The following is a 13981-nucleotide window of genomic DNA, read 5'->3' as shown; positions in this document are numbered from 1 at the left end:
TTTATTTGTATGGCACATTTCAGCAACAGGCAGTTCAAAGTGTTTTGCGTCATAGAAAATACTTTTGATTGCATTAAAACAGCATAGTTCAAGTTTGAAAGTATTAAGTATTTTAATTATCAAGTGGGAATCAAAAGTCCTGAATTTTTAAATGAAATAGAAAAGAGGAATCACTTGATCAGAGATTGGGATTGAATGTTAATTAAACATCTATTGGGACATATTTTGGAAAAATCAATAATTCGATTTTGGGATGTTTAATGTTGATTGGTATTTGTAATGTTCAGAAATTATACACAATATATCACAATTTGAACATTTATTATTATCCAACTTTGTTTTTTTTAAAAAAATGGGAATATATTTACGTTTCTCATATAGGCATGTTTCCTTCCAGCTAATCGCCACCAGTATGCTAACTCTCTAAGTACCCGAAATATAATCATAGTGAGACCTCCTCGTTTTTTGCCTCCATCTAAACTACAAGCCGGGTAAAACACAGAAGTAAAATTCGACTATCTTCAAACATTTCACAACCACAGCTTTGTGGTTATTTTAAACACCCAGCTTTACTGTTACAGGTGTTCCTAAACAAATATAGCGGGATTTTTCATTTGTTCAACTTTTGCGTATCTTTGCTGTTTAAAAACCAGGCCACATTTAACGCTCCTTCGTGTTGCAACATTAGCAGGCTGGAGTGTAAAAGAAACGAAAGCCACACAAGTTTTAAATCCTTTATATTATTTCTAGTCGCTGCTCATTCCAACCTCTTGGTTCCTGCCTTTCAGGTACATGGCTGCTAACCCACCGGGACAAGGTAATGCTTTAAAACTGTTTTTAGCTACTTGAAGTTCCTGTTTACTGCAGGGGCGGAGCTATAACCTCTAGAGACCTAGTGGTGAAATCTTCCTGCTTCCTGGCCCCCGTTAACCTCAGACTGGGATATTTTAAAAAGTCCCCAATGTAATGAACTCTGTTTACAACTCCAATTCTGAATTGTGCAAACTTTTTGAATTAATTAATTAAATAAATGAGTAAGTTGTTATTATTAAGAGGATTCAGTACATGGATTGTTGAAGTATTATTCATTATTTTGGTGGCGAAGGTATTTAATAACAAAATGTTGATGACCCATCATCATAAACATAACATTAACTGCAAAATAATTATATGCTATGTTTTGCATTTTTTATTTTTTACGTTTTTTTGTAGGAGCGAAATGTTTTATACCACCATCACCTCTTTGTTCTCTTTGTGAATGTGAAGGGTCATTTCTCTGAAGGAAGTGCTGTGGGCACTTTTTTTTTTTTCTTTTTCAAGCCTTATCTGGATGATCTGTGAAACTTCCCTTTTCATCTCAGCACGCACAGAACTTGCAGTAAAATAGTCAACTTGACAAATCGCATCACAATCTTTCCCTCTATAGAGGAGTTTTTATATTTTTGAAGTCAGGTTACCCAAAATGAGAGCTTTGCTTAGCTTGTTTTGCAATCCATCCCTTCTGTTTTCATTTATTCTTGTCTGATATTTCGTAAGTTTTCATTCTGTGTTTGTGTCTATCTGGTCCTGTTTCTGTCACTCAGCCATCCCAAGTAAAGCACGAGTAGCAATCCTGGCTGAGCTGGAGAAGGAGAAGAGGCGACTCAGGGAGAATCAGTCCATGAATGTCCCAGGAGCCAGGTAGAGATATAATCTTTTGACAAAACGTCTACGTTTTAGCATTGTGACAAAGTATTAAACCTTTTTTACATTACTGTCAGTTACTAACAAACGTGAAGCCTAATCTAAAACTGAGACTTATTAAATGTTTCCAACTTGAGACTTTTTGGAGCAAAGATTGAAGAGAGCTGCCATGTGAACATTGTAAATGTTTTTGCTGCTGTCATCCTCTCATCCCACAGCATCCCACTGTCCAGACCAAACATGAAGGAGTTCAGAGACAGCGCAGAGCTGCAGCACATCGCTGCTCAGCAGAGAGCCGCATTACAGGTGAGAAATCAAACCAAACCAAAACTGCAGCCTGATAGATTCAGTGTTAATGCCTGTTTTTCAATTCCTTCTTTTTGTTTGTTTTCTTCGCAGCATGCTCACGCACATTCTTCAGGCTTCTTCATCACTCAGGACTCCTCATTCGGAAATCTCATCCTCCCTGTCCTTCCCCGTCTGGAGCCGCAGTCATGACATTCGACGTCCTGGTCCACCATCCTCCTGCAGCACCTCTGAAACAGCATGAACACAACTATTGTTCCCTTTGTTTTTAATTGAGTCTGGTGAAATTAGACTTAATTGTGTTATCTGGAGAGTCTCTCGTACATTCTTCACATTGGTAAATGACAATCAGACGTCCTGTTTTGCTCTCCAGAGATGGCAAACAAGACACACAACACAGACATGGTTCAGCTTTTCTGTCATGGCACAACTCAAGGCACATTCTGCAGAGTTTTTAAATTTGTGTTTGTGAAAAATTCTGGACAATAAAATAATTCTTCTTTCAACCAAACATTTTTGTTCTTTTTATATTGTTTTCTTTAACTTTTTAAAAATAATAATAATAAAAAAAAACTGTATGATGACATACTCATAATGTGATGGACGATTTATGGTGCAACTAGGATAAACTAACTGGAACACATGTTGGAGGTAAGAAGTTCCTAACTATCTGCAACATTAGCACTGCTGTCGCTACAAAAAATAAACGGCACGATACCTGCAATTATTTGTATTTAACAACACCATTACAACAGCGAATTTTAAACAAGAGCATATAATTAGATTTATCTATTTAACTTTATAGTCCCCAATACCTATTTTCTTCTCCATCATCTTATTCTTAACATCCTATATAGTCAGTTGAACGGAAGATTGAAGTGTCTGCAGTAACACCATCCTCTAGTGGACAATAAGGAAAATGCAGTCTAATAATAATATACCAGTAATAGTAACAAGCATTATTAGTATTCAGTTATTTCATTATTTAGTTTATTTTACATTACCTAGTTCTTAGCATCCTTTTACAGCTGTAACGTCAGCTGAAAGGAAAGTTGCAGTACATGCTGCAACAGTGCCTTCTAGTGGTTCGATTAAAAAATACTTTAACAGAAGGGACAAGATTGAAATACTGTGCAGTTAGAAGTAGGGTAATCCGATGTAAGGGATGTGCAAATGTGTAGGATCACTTTAAAAAGTGCATATGTATTTTCTATTAAAAACATAACAGACTATTCACAATATATGAAAAATAAAAATTGTTCCGAAATCAGAGGTGTGCAATATCCACCATTTATAATAATAATATAGATGTGCTATTCTTGCAATTTAAATTAAATTGTATTTTTGAAGATGTAATAGCTACATATTTTGAAGAAAAGAATACTTTTTCTAAGTAAATTACTTGAATGTATTACGACCTTAAATAAATGTAAAGTGCTTTTTCAAATCACACGATTTTATTTTTAACGAAAACGCCAAAACTGATTTTAAAAAAATTATTCTCAAGTTGCAAAACAACAAAAACTCAATCTATATGCGATCACAAAATATATAAATCAATTATTGTAACACGTACTTTTTCCTTACATAAATCATTTTCAACTAAACAAGAAACTGCTTGGTTATTGAATCAAGTTCGTACGTACATCCGTCTCATCGTTTTACATATAACTAAGCTCTTCAAAATTGAACTCTTTCACAAACCACTAAACCTGAAGATAGTTTCCAAATCCCCAAATTTTTCTGACTATTCAAGAAGCTATTTACTCGTTGACGCAGTGATGACATCACATCTTATTTCACTTTTTGTGTGTGTGTGTGTGTGTGTTGATTTCTCTCTCATGGACAGTCGCTGTTTTTTCCATGACCGAACTGAAGGCGACTTGACTGAATTTGCAGCTGGCTCCACCCTCCGTTACTCAGTCAACTACGTGTTGAGCTTGGAGCCTTTAACCAGCCAGCATCCCAGAGGAACTTTGTCCTGGCTTTTTTTTTTTATCTGAAGGAAACAAGCCGCTTTCTCAGCCGACGCAGGTTTGTCAACTTTCGACCTCAATCGATCGTTTTCCGCTCGCAGAAGATCCACGTTTTATCTTTAATGAGGTCTGATGTCTGCGTGGAAACAGATGATATTTGAACCCACCAAAAGCGGCGGAGAGAGAGGAGGTGGGTGTTGGATACAAGGCTGTTTGTCTTCCGTTCTTGTTTTGTGCAGTGTTTTGTTTGGATTGTAGTTAATAAAGTCGCAAACTGAAGAATCTCATGAATATTTTAAGGACGATCTTTTAACTTTGACCAGAGAGTTCTTAAGGAAACTTTATACGAGCTTAGATCTGAAGGTAGCATTTAGTAAATGTGAAACAATGGCGTTGAAAGCCAAAGTGTTGTATGATTTTCACGCTGAAAACCCAGGAGAGATTTCCATAGCAGAGAATGAGTTGGTGACTCTGTTCAGTGAGGAGGAGTTGGAGGGCTGGCTGGAGGGGGAGAACAGCAAAGGGGAGGTTGGCCTCTTTCCTGCCTCTTACGTTGACATCATCAGGGACCAAATCACCTCCAGTGCAAGCAACAACGGCTATTCCTCTCCCAAAACCATAACCCAGTCCCCCAGCCACACCTCCTACACGTCGCCAGATTCCCACTCCCAGAGGAGGTTTAAGGTCGGCAGCGGTGGAGGGAGCAGCTTCAACACCAGCCAGGGCAGCGACGATGACTGGGACGACGACTGGGACGACAGCTCTCCTGCTCAGGCAGGCACCACCCCTCCCTTGTACCCGGTCACCACCTCGCTGCCAGGTCGGGGGACCGGCCAGCAGCAGCAGCAGCAACAGCAGGCCAAGAGCTCAGCTACAGTTGGGAGGAACCTCAACAGGTTCTCCACCTTCGTCAAGTCTGGCGGAGAGGCCTTCCTGCTCGGGGAGGCCTCTGCTTTTGTCAAAGACGGGGACAGGATCTGTGTGGTGATGGGGAAGTATGGACCAGAGTGGCAGGAGGACCCTTACCCATTCACATGCACCATTGACGACCCCACGAAGCAGACCAAGTTCAAAGGCATGAAGAGCTATATGTCTTATGGCCTCACCCCAACGCACACTAATGTTCAAGTTAACCGCAGGTATTCAGTTTGTGCAATCTCCTTTTCCATCCATCCAAGCTTTCCCATTTGATTCTCAAACTTATCTCACTGCAGGTATAAACATTTTGACTGGCTTTATGCTCGGCTCGTTGAGCGCTTCCCTGTAATCTCGGTACCCCACCTGCCAGAGAAGCAGGCTACGGGCCGCTTTGAGGAGGACTTTATCTCTAAGAGGAGGAAGGGTCTCATCTGGTGGATGAACCACATGACAAGTCACCCCGTCCTGGCCCACTGTGACGTCTTCCAGCACTTCCTGACCTGCGGGGCCGACGAGAAAGCCTGGAAGATGGGCAAGAGAAAGGCAGAGAGGGACGACTTGGTCGGCGCAAACTTCTTCCTAACAATCAGGTAAGAAGTTCATCCCTAAAGAAGATGGGAGCTGGAGTTTGAGATTACTGAGGTTTGTAAATGTATTGGTTCTAAATGGCACACCTAGTTAATTAGAAGGGATATACAATTATAGTAGGACTGCAAAGATCAAATACGTCAGATTCTTAGTTTACTTACATCGCTTTGCTATTAAAAAAATATTACACTTGTCCTTGTAGCTCACACTATCTGGAATTCTAGGTCATTCTCTGAAGATAGTTTCTAATCCTTATCATTGTCATCAGAAATACACAGTTGTAGTACAAATAGAAGAACTGGTTACACCCTAATAAGGATTTAATGACAATCCAGAACAACTTAAGGAAGTCAGTTTTTATGAAAGTAGTGAATGTCCTTTTGATCTTTTATATTATTTTATTGGACTTTGCGTTGATACTTGCCTTTCAAGATTTGTCAGTTTTCCTTTCCTTTAAAACTCAAGTTAATGGTTGGACTATAAACTGAAGTACAGCACTAAATTATTCATTTAGTCAGTCGTTCTTAGCTGGCTGTGTTGTTTCTTAAAAAATACTCAATTCATAAAAACAATTGGTCAGATATTCAATGATACCACTGCTATTATACACACAGTTGTTTGTTAATTTTGTTGCTGGCTCTGACCTAGCCTGGGTGCCATAAAAATGCTTCACAGAAGAGTCACGGGAGTAATTTACATATTTAAATGCCCTCTGACCTTTGGAAAGCAATGCACATCTCGAGTGGCTATAGTTTAATTTTTAATGTGCAGGGTAGTCTGATAGATTTCAGAAAGGGAAATAGGACACTATGAGTCTGCAGCCAGATGTTCCAAGTTGGTAACATTGCTATTGTTAGATGCATTACATCTAACAATAGATGCAATGCATCTAACAGGTTAAAAACCTGTTAATGGACGAAAGGTTTGTTGCCGACCGGCGTGATCGACTGGGGGTTGAGAGGACAGGAAGCTGTGTTCAGGAAAAAATAAAAAAAATATGAAAGCACCAGCTCAGGAATAGTTTCTATGGGAAAGAAAAGATAGCAATAGCTCCGACAGTAACTCAAACAACATAGAAGCATAGCTAAGCAAACACTCCCTGAGCCAGGAGTACTTACTTAGGAAAGAAAAGCAAAGAGAGGGAACAGAGTCATTGATAGAAATAATTCTGACAAGCGTTTCCTTCAGGAGACACAATTAAACCCATCATACCTTGAATAGTACAAGAAAAACAGAGAGTACACAGAGTGCATTGAGTAGTCTCGCTGCCCAAGCCTAACAACACATAAAATAAAATTAATGTTTAAAAAAAAGAAACTATAATTTTTCAGCACATTAATTTTTAAGTCGTTTCGAAACTCCTCTCTGGTACAAACGGTTTTCTTCTTTATAATCCATCAAACCGTCATACTGCAGCTAACAAGAAGCATATGCTGATGACCAACACCACCCAAGTGTTTTGCTGACTCAGTAGGTTAAACAACAAGATTGATCGGATTTTAATGGACGGGGAATCAAAACGAGCAGAGTAACAACACTGTCCACCCTGCTTGTTTTTGATCTCAGCACTCCAGTCGTCCCCCTGGACCTTCAGGAAGTCGAGAGCAAGATCGAGGGCTTTAAGAGCTTCACCAAGAAGATGGACGAGAACATTGTTGTGGTGAACACGTCCATCAACGAGTTTGCCCGCAAGCAGATAACGGGCTTCAAAAAGGAGTACCAGAAGGTTGGGCAGTCCTTCAAGCATCTGGCGCAGGCGTTTGAGCTGGATCAGCAGGTCTACTCGACAGGCCTGAACAAAGCCATCTGCTACACCGGAGAGGCCTACGAGGCCATAGGGGAGTATTTTGCAGAGCAGCCGCGGCAGGACCTGGAACCCATTTCTGATCTGCTGGACCTCTACAGAGGACATCTATCCAATTTCCCCGACATCATCCACGTGCAGAAAGGTGGGGAACCGTGTTTGCGCTCTGTGGGTGAAATCATTTTCATCAGTAAGAGTGAAAAAAAAACAACTTTTTCATATGTTTCTGCATTGAAGAAACATACCACTTTGTTGTGGTATGTTTCTTCAAATTTATTGTCTTTAACATTGTGACTTCACACTGCTTTCAGAATATTGTGTGGTGAGTAATGAAAGAAGTATGCATCAGAAGCTACATACAGATGTGAGAAGGGGGGAAAAAGACACAGTGGTGTCCGTGTTAAACAACTGGAGGCCACTGGCTCTCCCTTTCCACTCTGCAAAACTGCAGTTTTAAACAGGATTCTGTATTTTTCCATCTAAATAAAAAAAACCCAACAGCGTTTAAAGTTCATCCAGGCTTTAATTTCTCCATTAACAACGTCAAATATGAAGGAAGAAAATATGCAAAGATTCTGTGTGTTTCCATACCAAGGAGGACATCTGTTTTCATTTACCCGACTGCTGAGTAAATCTGGGTTGAAAACTGAAACCAGTGGGTCATTGTAACACAAGTGCTGAGCCTCAATGTAAGAACACACACACACGCACGCACACACACACAGACACATAGACCTTCACAAAGCATTTCCAGAGGAGTTAGCTTGTTAGTTCCTTGCAGGTTGGGAGGAGGGAGTCGCTGCTGGCATGCAAACGCCAGACATTTGCCAAACTTAGAGGCACCGATTCTTTTAGTCCACTGAGCTCCGTTCTCCTGGTACAATGTCAGCCCTGAGCTATTGAAGCAGCCCCAATTGAAAATGTCCCTGAGACTGACATGACATCACCTTCTATTTCACTTGGAAAAACACTTATTTTTTTTTGATACTCACCGGAAAGATTAAAGCAGATTAAAGTTGTTAATGATGTGATACGAGACGTTGAGGTCAACATTGCTGTGATGGTGCCTGATGGGGGAAATGTCCTGACTTTTTAAGGTCACAAGACACAGCTGATCATGATGTTTCAGCATCACCGAAAAGAAACTGAGTAGCAAAAAAAAAAAAAAAAAATAGATGTTGCAAGAAACAATGCACCGTTCAGCCTTTTTTCCGGTCGATATTCTTTTAGGTCTGGCCGGCCCATTTTGATTGTCTTTCTATAAATGTATTCAAACTTTACTAAATTCAACAAATAAATGAAGCAAAAGTCCATAAAAGAAAAATTGCTTTGGTTTCCTTGTTTGAGATGAATGATCTACACCTTTAAGTAAATCTTTTACATTTTTAGCTTGTTTACATACCGCAAAAAATGTACAGCGTTGATTCTTCTAATGAATGGGGAGAGCAGGAATTCCCCCATGATAACAATTGAGTGTTGAGTTAGTGCAGACTGCTGCTGCCAAGTTTTCTGCATGTGCCAGCAGAAGAACTGCTGTGACCTCATTGCCCTAATGCATAGCTTAGTCTGCTGTCAGGCTGGTGGAATTAGTACCTTTAGCCAAAAATTGAAGACTTAGTCCCATTTCCTATACATTGTATAGACAAAACTTACCTACAGATTCATATAGTCTGAAATAGAATTATTGTACATTTTTATATATAAGTTTAATCTGACAGCGTTATATTTGGTCTAACTATTTGTCCTGCAGCTGTGCTTTGAAACGTGTGGCACTGAGGTGCAAAAAACAATCCAAATGAAGGGCAAGCTTTCTTCTTTCCAGTTTTGTTAATCATAGTTCTGCGAGGAAAGAGCAAAAGGTTTACATCTGATTCAAATGAACGAAGATTTCAGGGCTTCTTGTCCCATGTTGCCCCCGGACTGCAGGAATGCAGCAACAGAGCAGTTTAGGATCAGATTAGCTTCCCCTCCTCCTCTTTTTCTGTCCCCACTTTTTCCCCCCCTTTCTTCTTTCTGGTAGATGTTTCCCACCAGGACTGCGGTACACAAGTTCAAATTACAGCGCTGTAATCGCCTTGGCAGTGGGGGAGAGCAAAGTCCTTCTCGCTTTTATGATTGTGCGAGGGCAGATTGTTTTTTTTTTTTGTTTGTTTGTTTCTGAGAAACAAAAGGAAAGAATTTTTTTTTCCTGTTGCCATGTCAGGGCTTCACTCTTAGTTCCTCTCCATCCCCGTTTTTATTAGTCAGGTCTGCTGAGACCGCTTCCGCACTAAAAGTTGAGTCAGATTAAGCACTGAGACATGTCTCGGGTGTTGGGTAATGCCAAAGAAGCGTGGAAAAAGCCAGCCAGCTCATTTTTAGTGCGTTTACAAAATAAGGAAAACTCAAACCCAAAAAGTCAAACTAAAGTCAGATTGATGTCGTCATTGTGAATGCGGGTAGATGCTCTGACTAAATAGGCTACTGGAGTTCAGATTTTGTGCCAAACGCAAGCTTGGGTGAATCAGAAAAGGCTATTTCAGTGGAGACGGTATAAATAGAGAGCAGGAAATGTGTCTGCTAGACATGAGGCTAGCACCTTTTTCAAGCAGTAATGTCAAATGTATTTATGGAGAACATTTACAAACTTGCCTTGTCTTCCAAAAGTTCTGTACATACAGTAACCAAAACACACAACAATGGATAAAACCAGTTCACAAAATAAACATAAATAAAAATCCTAGAGTGTCATCTAAAATTGACACTCCATGTCTCTCAAAACTATCTACATCTCTGTTAAAGTTTCAAGTTCTGGAGGTTCAAAATTTTGGATTATGATGAAACATTTCATCTTCTACATTTACCTTTTGTGATCACCCTAAACTAACATTTTGTTAAAAATCTAGGGCTCGGACTTAAAACATTTCATCCAGTTATTGTCACTTGGTGTTGTGTTTTATCTAATCATCCTAAAAACAAAAGTAGCCATGGCAGAGAGGCCAGCATATGGAGCATTGAACTATGTTAGAAAGACAAACATGACTTACTTAAAATACTTAGTGGAGGGCAAGGCTTTACTTCTACTATAACACTCATATGAAACTAAGCATATCTATTTGCTCTGGTTTAGCGAAGTATAAAGAATAATTCCCAGATTTATGACAAAATGGCAACGTTTTGAGGTCAGTGTACCAAGAACACTGCCAACACTTTGTAGAATATCAGTTCTATCAAAAATAATGTATTTTTCTTTTCACTGAGGGGTTTGAAAAATAATTTCAAACCAGGATTTATAGACAGTTGCAAGATCAGATTGTCAATGTTGCTGATTTTGAGATGGCTGCAAATAGGAATGTTATCCACAAAACTAAAAAGTTTTTTAAAAGACTGACTGCAGAGGCAGCATGCACAAAGTTTTTTCTTAACTGTTTTTTTTTTTGTTTTGTTTCTGAGAATTTTAATGCGTAGCTGAGATCAAGAGGTTGGCTGGTTTGGGAACTTCAGAGTCTCATTTCTGCTTTTCATGGAAGCTGTGATCTTTGTCAGCTTCTTCCCAATGTGACTTTTTGCCTGGTCTGAAAGGGTTTGCAGGGCCAGTAGCTTGGATTGGTTTGGAAATGTTGCCATCTATTTGTACATTTAAGAGATTTACAAATCTAATTGTGCTAATTGCTAATATAAGATACTGAACTTGTTTGAAATGTCAACTCCATAACTCTCTCTTCTTTGCTTTACTGAGTAAATTAATAAAACCCTGTTTTGCACTTAATAAATAGGAAAAATACCTTTCAGTTTTCTACCCTTGATCACCAATTGGAACCAATCTAAACAAAATTGACACAACTTCAATCTTGTCAGTCTTCTGGTACGCTGCTAAGTTTATATATCAAGGAGGAAACAAGTGAACTTTAACTTTCATTTAATCTTTTCTGTTGTTTACCAGGTGCGCTGACCAAGGTGAAAGATTGTCCAAAGAAGGAGGGCGAGCTCCACGATCGCTGCAACATCATTTCCTGTGCCACACTAGCAGAAATCCAGCACTTCCACCGCACGCGTGTGCGGGACTTCCGGATGCAGATGCAGCATCACCTGCGCCAGCAGATCAGCTTCTTCCAGAAGATCACTGCCAAGTTAGAGGATGCCTTGCACAAATACGACATTGACCAATAGGACAGGGCCAAATAAGGAAAGAGGTTGGGAGTGCTAGCCTGACGGAGATCTAAGGAAACTTTAGTACAAAATCAAAGGATTGATGATCGACATCTTAGCATTTAAAAGAAAAAGGAAAAAAAAAAACTTGAAGATGTGATGGATCTTCCATCTGGCATTCTGGAAGGTGTGCATCTGCAAAAATAGCCACAGGACAACTTGTGGGATTATCTGGAGAGCTCTGATGAGTGTACCAGTTCCAGGGATTTTGTGAACACTCCATGCAACATTTAAAGCAGCCCTCGGTGTTCTGCTGTTTGAATCACGATTTCTGGGTCATCTCACTGTCTCCTGTTTCTTCCTGAAGGGATGTGGGTCTAAACCAACATAAAACACGGACAAAAGACTTCCCAAACAGCCTATATCGAAATCTAAGTTAACATTTGTAATCATTATCCCATGGGTAAGTTTTACTTGAATAACCCGCTCAGTATTGTTGGAATGTGCAGTTTGGAGAAATTCAAACATTTTATAAAAATAAAATAAAATATTATCCCTTGGACAATTCAGATATTGCAACAGTTTCAAAGTTTTACAATCTATTCTACATTCCCTTCTTATTTAAAGTGCTGTGAAAAAGTATTTGCCCCCTTATAGAGTTTGTTACATTTAAAAGTGTCAAATCATTGAACTAACTCTGAAATCAGACTAAAGGTGCATGCTGGTGTAGTTGATAGCACTGTTGCCTTGCAGCAAGAATGTCCTTTGTTCTAATATACGTCTTTCTGCATTTGAAAATTTAAACTCCAGTTTCTGCCTGGAGTTTGAAAGTTATCCCCTTTCACACTCCTCACCAAAAAGACAGGTTTAGATCATGCCTTTGATGTAGAGTCAAAATTAGGATTATTGTGCAGCCAGTGGTGTTTGCTTCCTTGTGGCATAAGGTTATCTAATCTGAAGCCAGGTTCTGATCTGATTAATAATGAGCCAGTACTGGTAACTGAGAAAGCGACTAGTCACTTGCGCTAGTGATTAGCATGCTGAGGCTGGTCACCCGCTGAATCGCCTACTTCCTTTTGCTGTCCATTAGCATGGATAGGCTGCTGTTAGCTTTGGATAGGCTAGCCATAGCTAGAGTGTTTGTGCGACTCATTCAGGAAGTCGCAAAAAACCAAGAAGAACATTTAAAACTCTGCAGGCCCAACATGCTTAAGGATTTGACAATTACAAAAAGAGTTTGCAAAATGGTGTCAGAGAGTCCCAAAAGTAAAAACCGTTGCTGGCCAAAAAGAGCACAAAGGCTCATAACACATTTGCAACAAAACAAATTGTAATCCTCAAGACCTTTTGGAAAGTGTTCTGTGGACAGCCTGTGTAAAATTGGCACATTTTGGAAGTTGTGTGTCTTTTTGCAGTTAACATAAAACTGACAGCATTTCAAAATGAGAAAATCACACTAACCTTGGAACATGGTAGTAGCATGATGATCTGGGGCTGTTTTACCTCTTCTGGATCTTGACTACTTGCTGTAATTCATGTATCCTTAAATTCTGCCTTCTGGCAGAAAGAAGAATGTTTAGTTTGTGACCTTAAGATTAAGTACACTTGGGTCAGATAGCATGATAAACTGAAGCACAAGTGTTCACCTCCCTGTAGCTAAATCATTTTGATCTTAATTAAAGGCTAAATGTCTTCCTTCACCAGGCTGCAATACACCTAAGACCAGGTTGGTTTGGATATATATATATTTTTTACCCTAATAAAGTAAATCACCTTTTTAAAAATATTTGTATTATTGTATTTTGTATTCACTGTTGTCTTTTACTGCACATTCACAAACATTAGCTACAAACTGGGACATTTAAATGTAACAAGAACCCCAAAAACAGAAGAAATCTGTAAATTGGCAAATACTCTTTCACAAATCTGGATATGGGTCAGTTGTCTTTTGCGGAACCAACAGTCTGTATAAATTAATTTCACAGTCTAATCTGCAGGAACCAGGTCTGATGTCATTGTGATTCCAGATATAGAGTACAATGATAATAATAATGATTAGCTTAAACACAATACATTTGATGAATAAAACATTTTTCAAAAACACCAGTAGCAAATGCCTTACATGAGAAGATTAAAGACCAACACATTTCAGAAAAAGGCAAAAATGTTTTGATTAAAAAATAAATGCCAGAGAATAAAAAAATAAATTAAATACAAGATAACACAACACATTTAAGCAGTAATAAGAATGTATATCAGACAATTAAACACAAATAAAACTAAAATTAGTAACATAAGAAACAACCAGCCTGAGAATGCTAATCTGATCCCCGTAGGCAGAGTGTTTCACAGAATAAACCCACAAAGCTCCTTCACACCTAAGTCAAGGTTCTGGTACGACCAACAGAACTTTGCTTATTGGCAGAGCAGAAATATGGGGAACCAATATGTTCCACATATTCGCCTTAGTACGTAATTATTCTGGCTGCTGCACTTTGTGTGATGTGCAATTTGCGTAACTTTTGCAGGATCAGACAAGTTGCAAAATTGAAATGTACTAGAGATGCAGCATGAATCG

The 13981-nt window shown here is 39.1% G+C and overlaps 2 protein-coding genes across 2 annotated transcripts; both read left to right on the top strand.

The window, feature by feature from the left end:
* Positions 1-455: 455 nt before the first annotated feature.
* Positions 456-2495, top strand: LOC102217610 (SOSS complex subunit C). The gene is made up of 4 exons (XM_005803939.3): positions 456-817; positions 1584-1680; positions 1902-1989; positions 2083-2495. Exons 1-4 carry the CDS (start codon positions 793-795, stop codon positions 2179-2181), a joined length of 309 nt encoding a protein of 102 aa, XP_005803996.1. The 5' UTR covers positions 456-792; the 3' UTR covers positions 2182-2495.
* Positions 2496-3856: 1361 nt separating this feature from the next.
* On the top strand, positions 3857-13180 carry LOC102223559 (sorting nexin-18-like). Its single transcript, XM_023338802.1, has 4 exons — positions 3857-5104; positions 5180-5473; positions 7038-7420; positions 11198-13180. The coding sequence occupies exons 1-4, from the start codon at positions 4353-4355 to the stop codon at positions 11422-11424; spliced, it is 1656 nt and encodes a 551-aa protein (XP_023194570.1). The 5' UTR covers positions 3857-4352; the 3' UTR covers positions 11425-13180.
* The last annotated feature ends 801 nt before the right edge of the window (positions 13181-13981 follow it).

The sequence above is a fragment of the Xiphophorus maculatus genome, chromosome 8, assembly GCF_002775205.1.
Source record: "Xiphophorus maculatus strain JP 163 A chromosome 8, X_maculatus-5.0-male, whole genome shotgun sequence".
In the NCBI taxonomy this organism is placed as follows: Eukaryota; Metazoa; Chordata; class Actinopteri; order Cyprinodontiformes; family Poeciliidae; genus Xiphophorus; species Xiphophorus maculatus.
This window is presented reverse-complemented; position numbering and strand designations above follow the sequence as displayed.

Bases quoted from the DNA above. Each gene is read 5' to 3' on its own strand.
- LOC102217610 (XM_005803939.3), top strand. From the start codon at position 793: ATGGCTGCTAACCCACCGGGACAAG. The intron at 1,681-1,901 runs GTAGAGATATAA...CTCATCCCACAG, and splicing joins ATGAATGTCCCAGGAGCCAG to CATCCCACTGTCCAGACCAA. The intron at 1,990-2,082 runs GTGAGAAATCAA...TTTTCTTCGCAG, and splicing joins AGCAGAGAGCCGCATTACAG to CATGCTCACGCACATTCTTC.
- LOC102223559 (XM_023338802.1), top strand. From the start codon at position 4,353: ATGGCGTTGAAAGCCAAAGTGTTGTATGATTTTCACGCTGAAAACCCA. The intron at 5,105-5,179 runs GTATTCAGTTTG...ATCTCACTGCAG, and splicing joins AATGTTCAAGTTAACCGCAG to GTATAAACATTTTGACTGGC. The intron at 5,474-7,037 runs GTAAGAAGTTCA...TTTTGATCTCAG, and splicing joins AACTTCTTCCTAACAATCAG to CACTCCAGTCGTCCCCCTGG.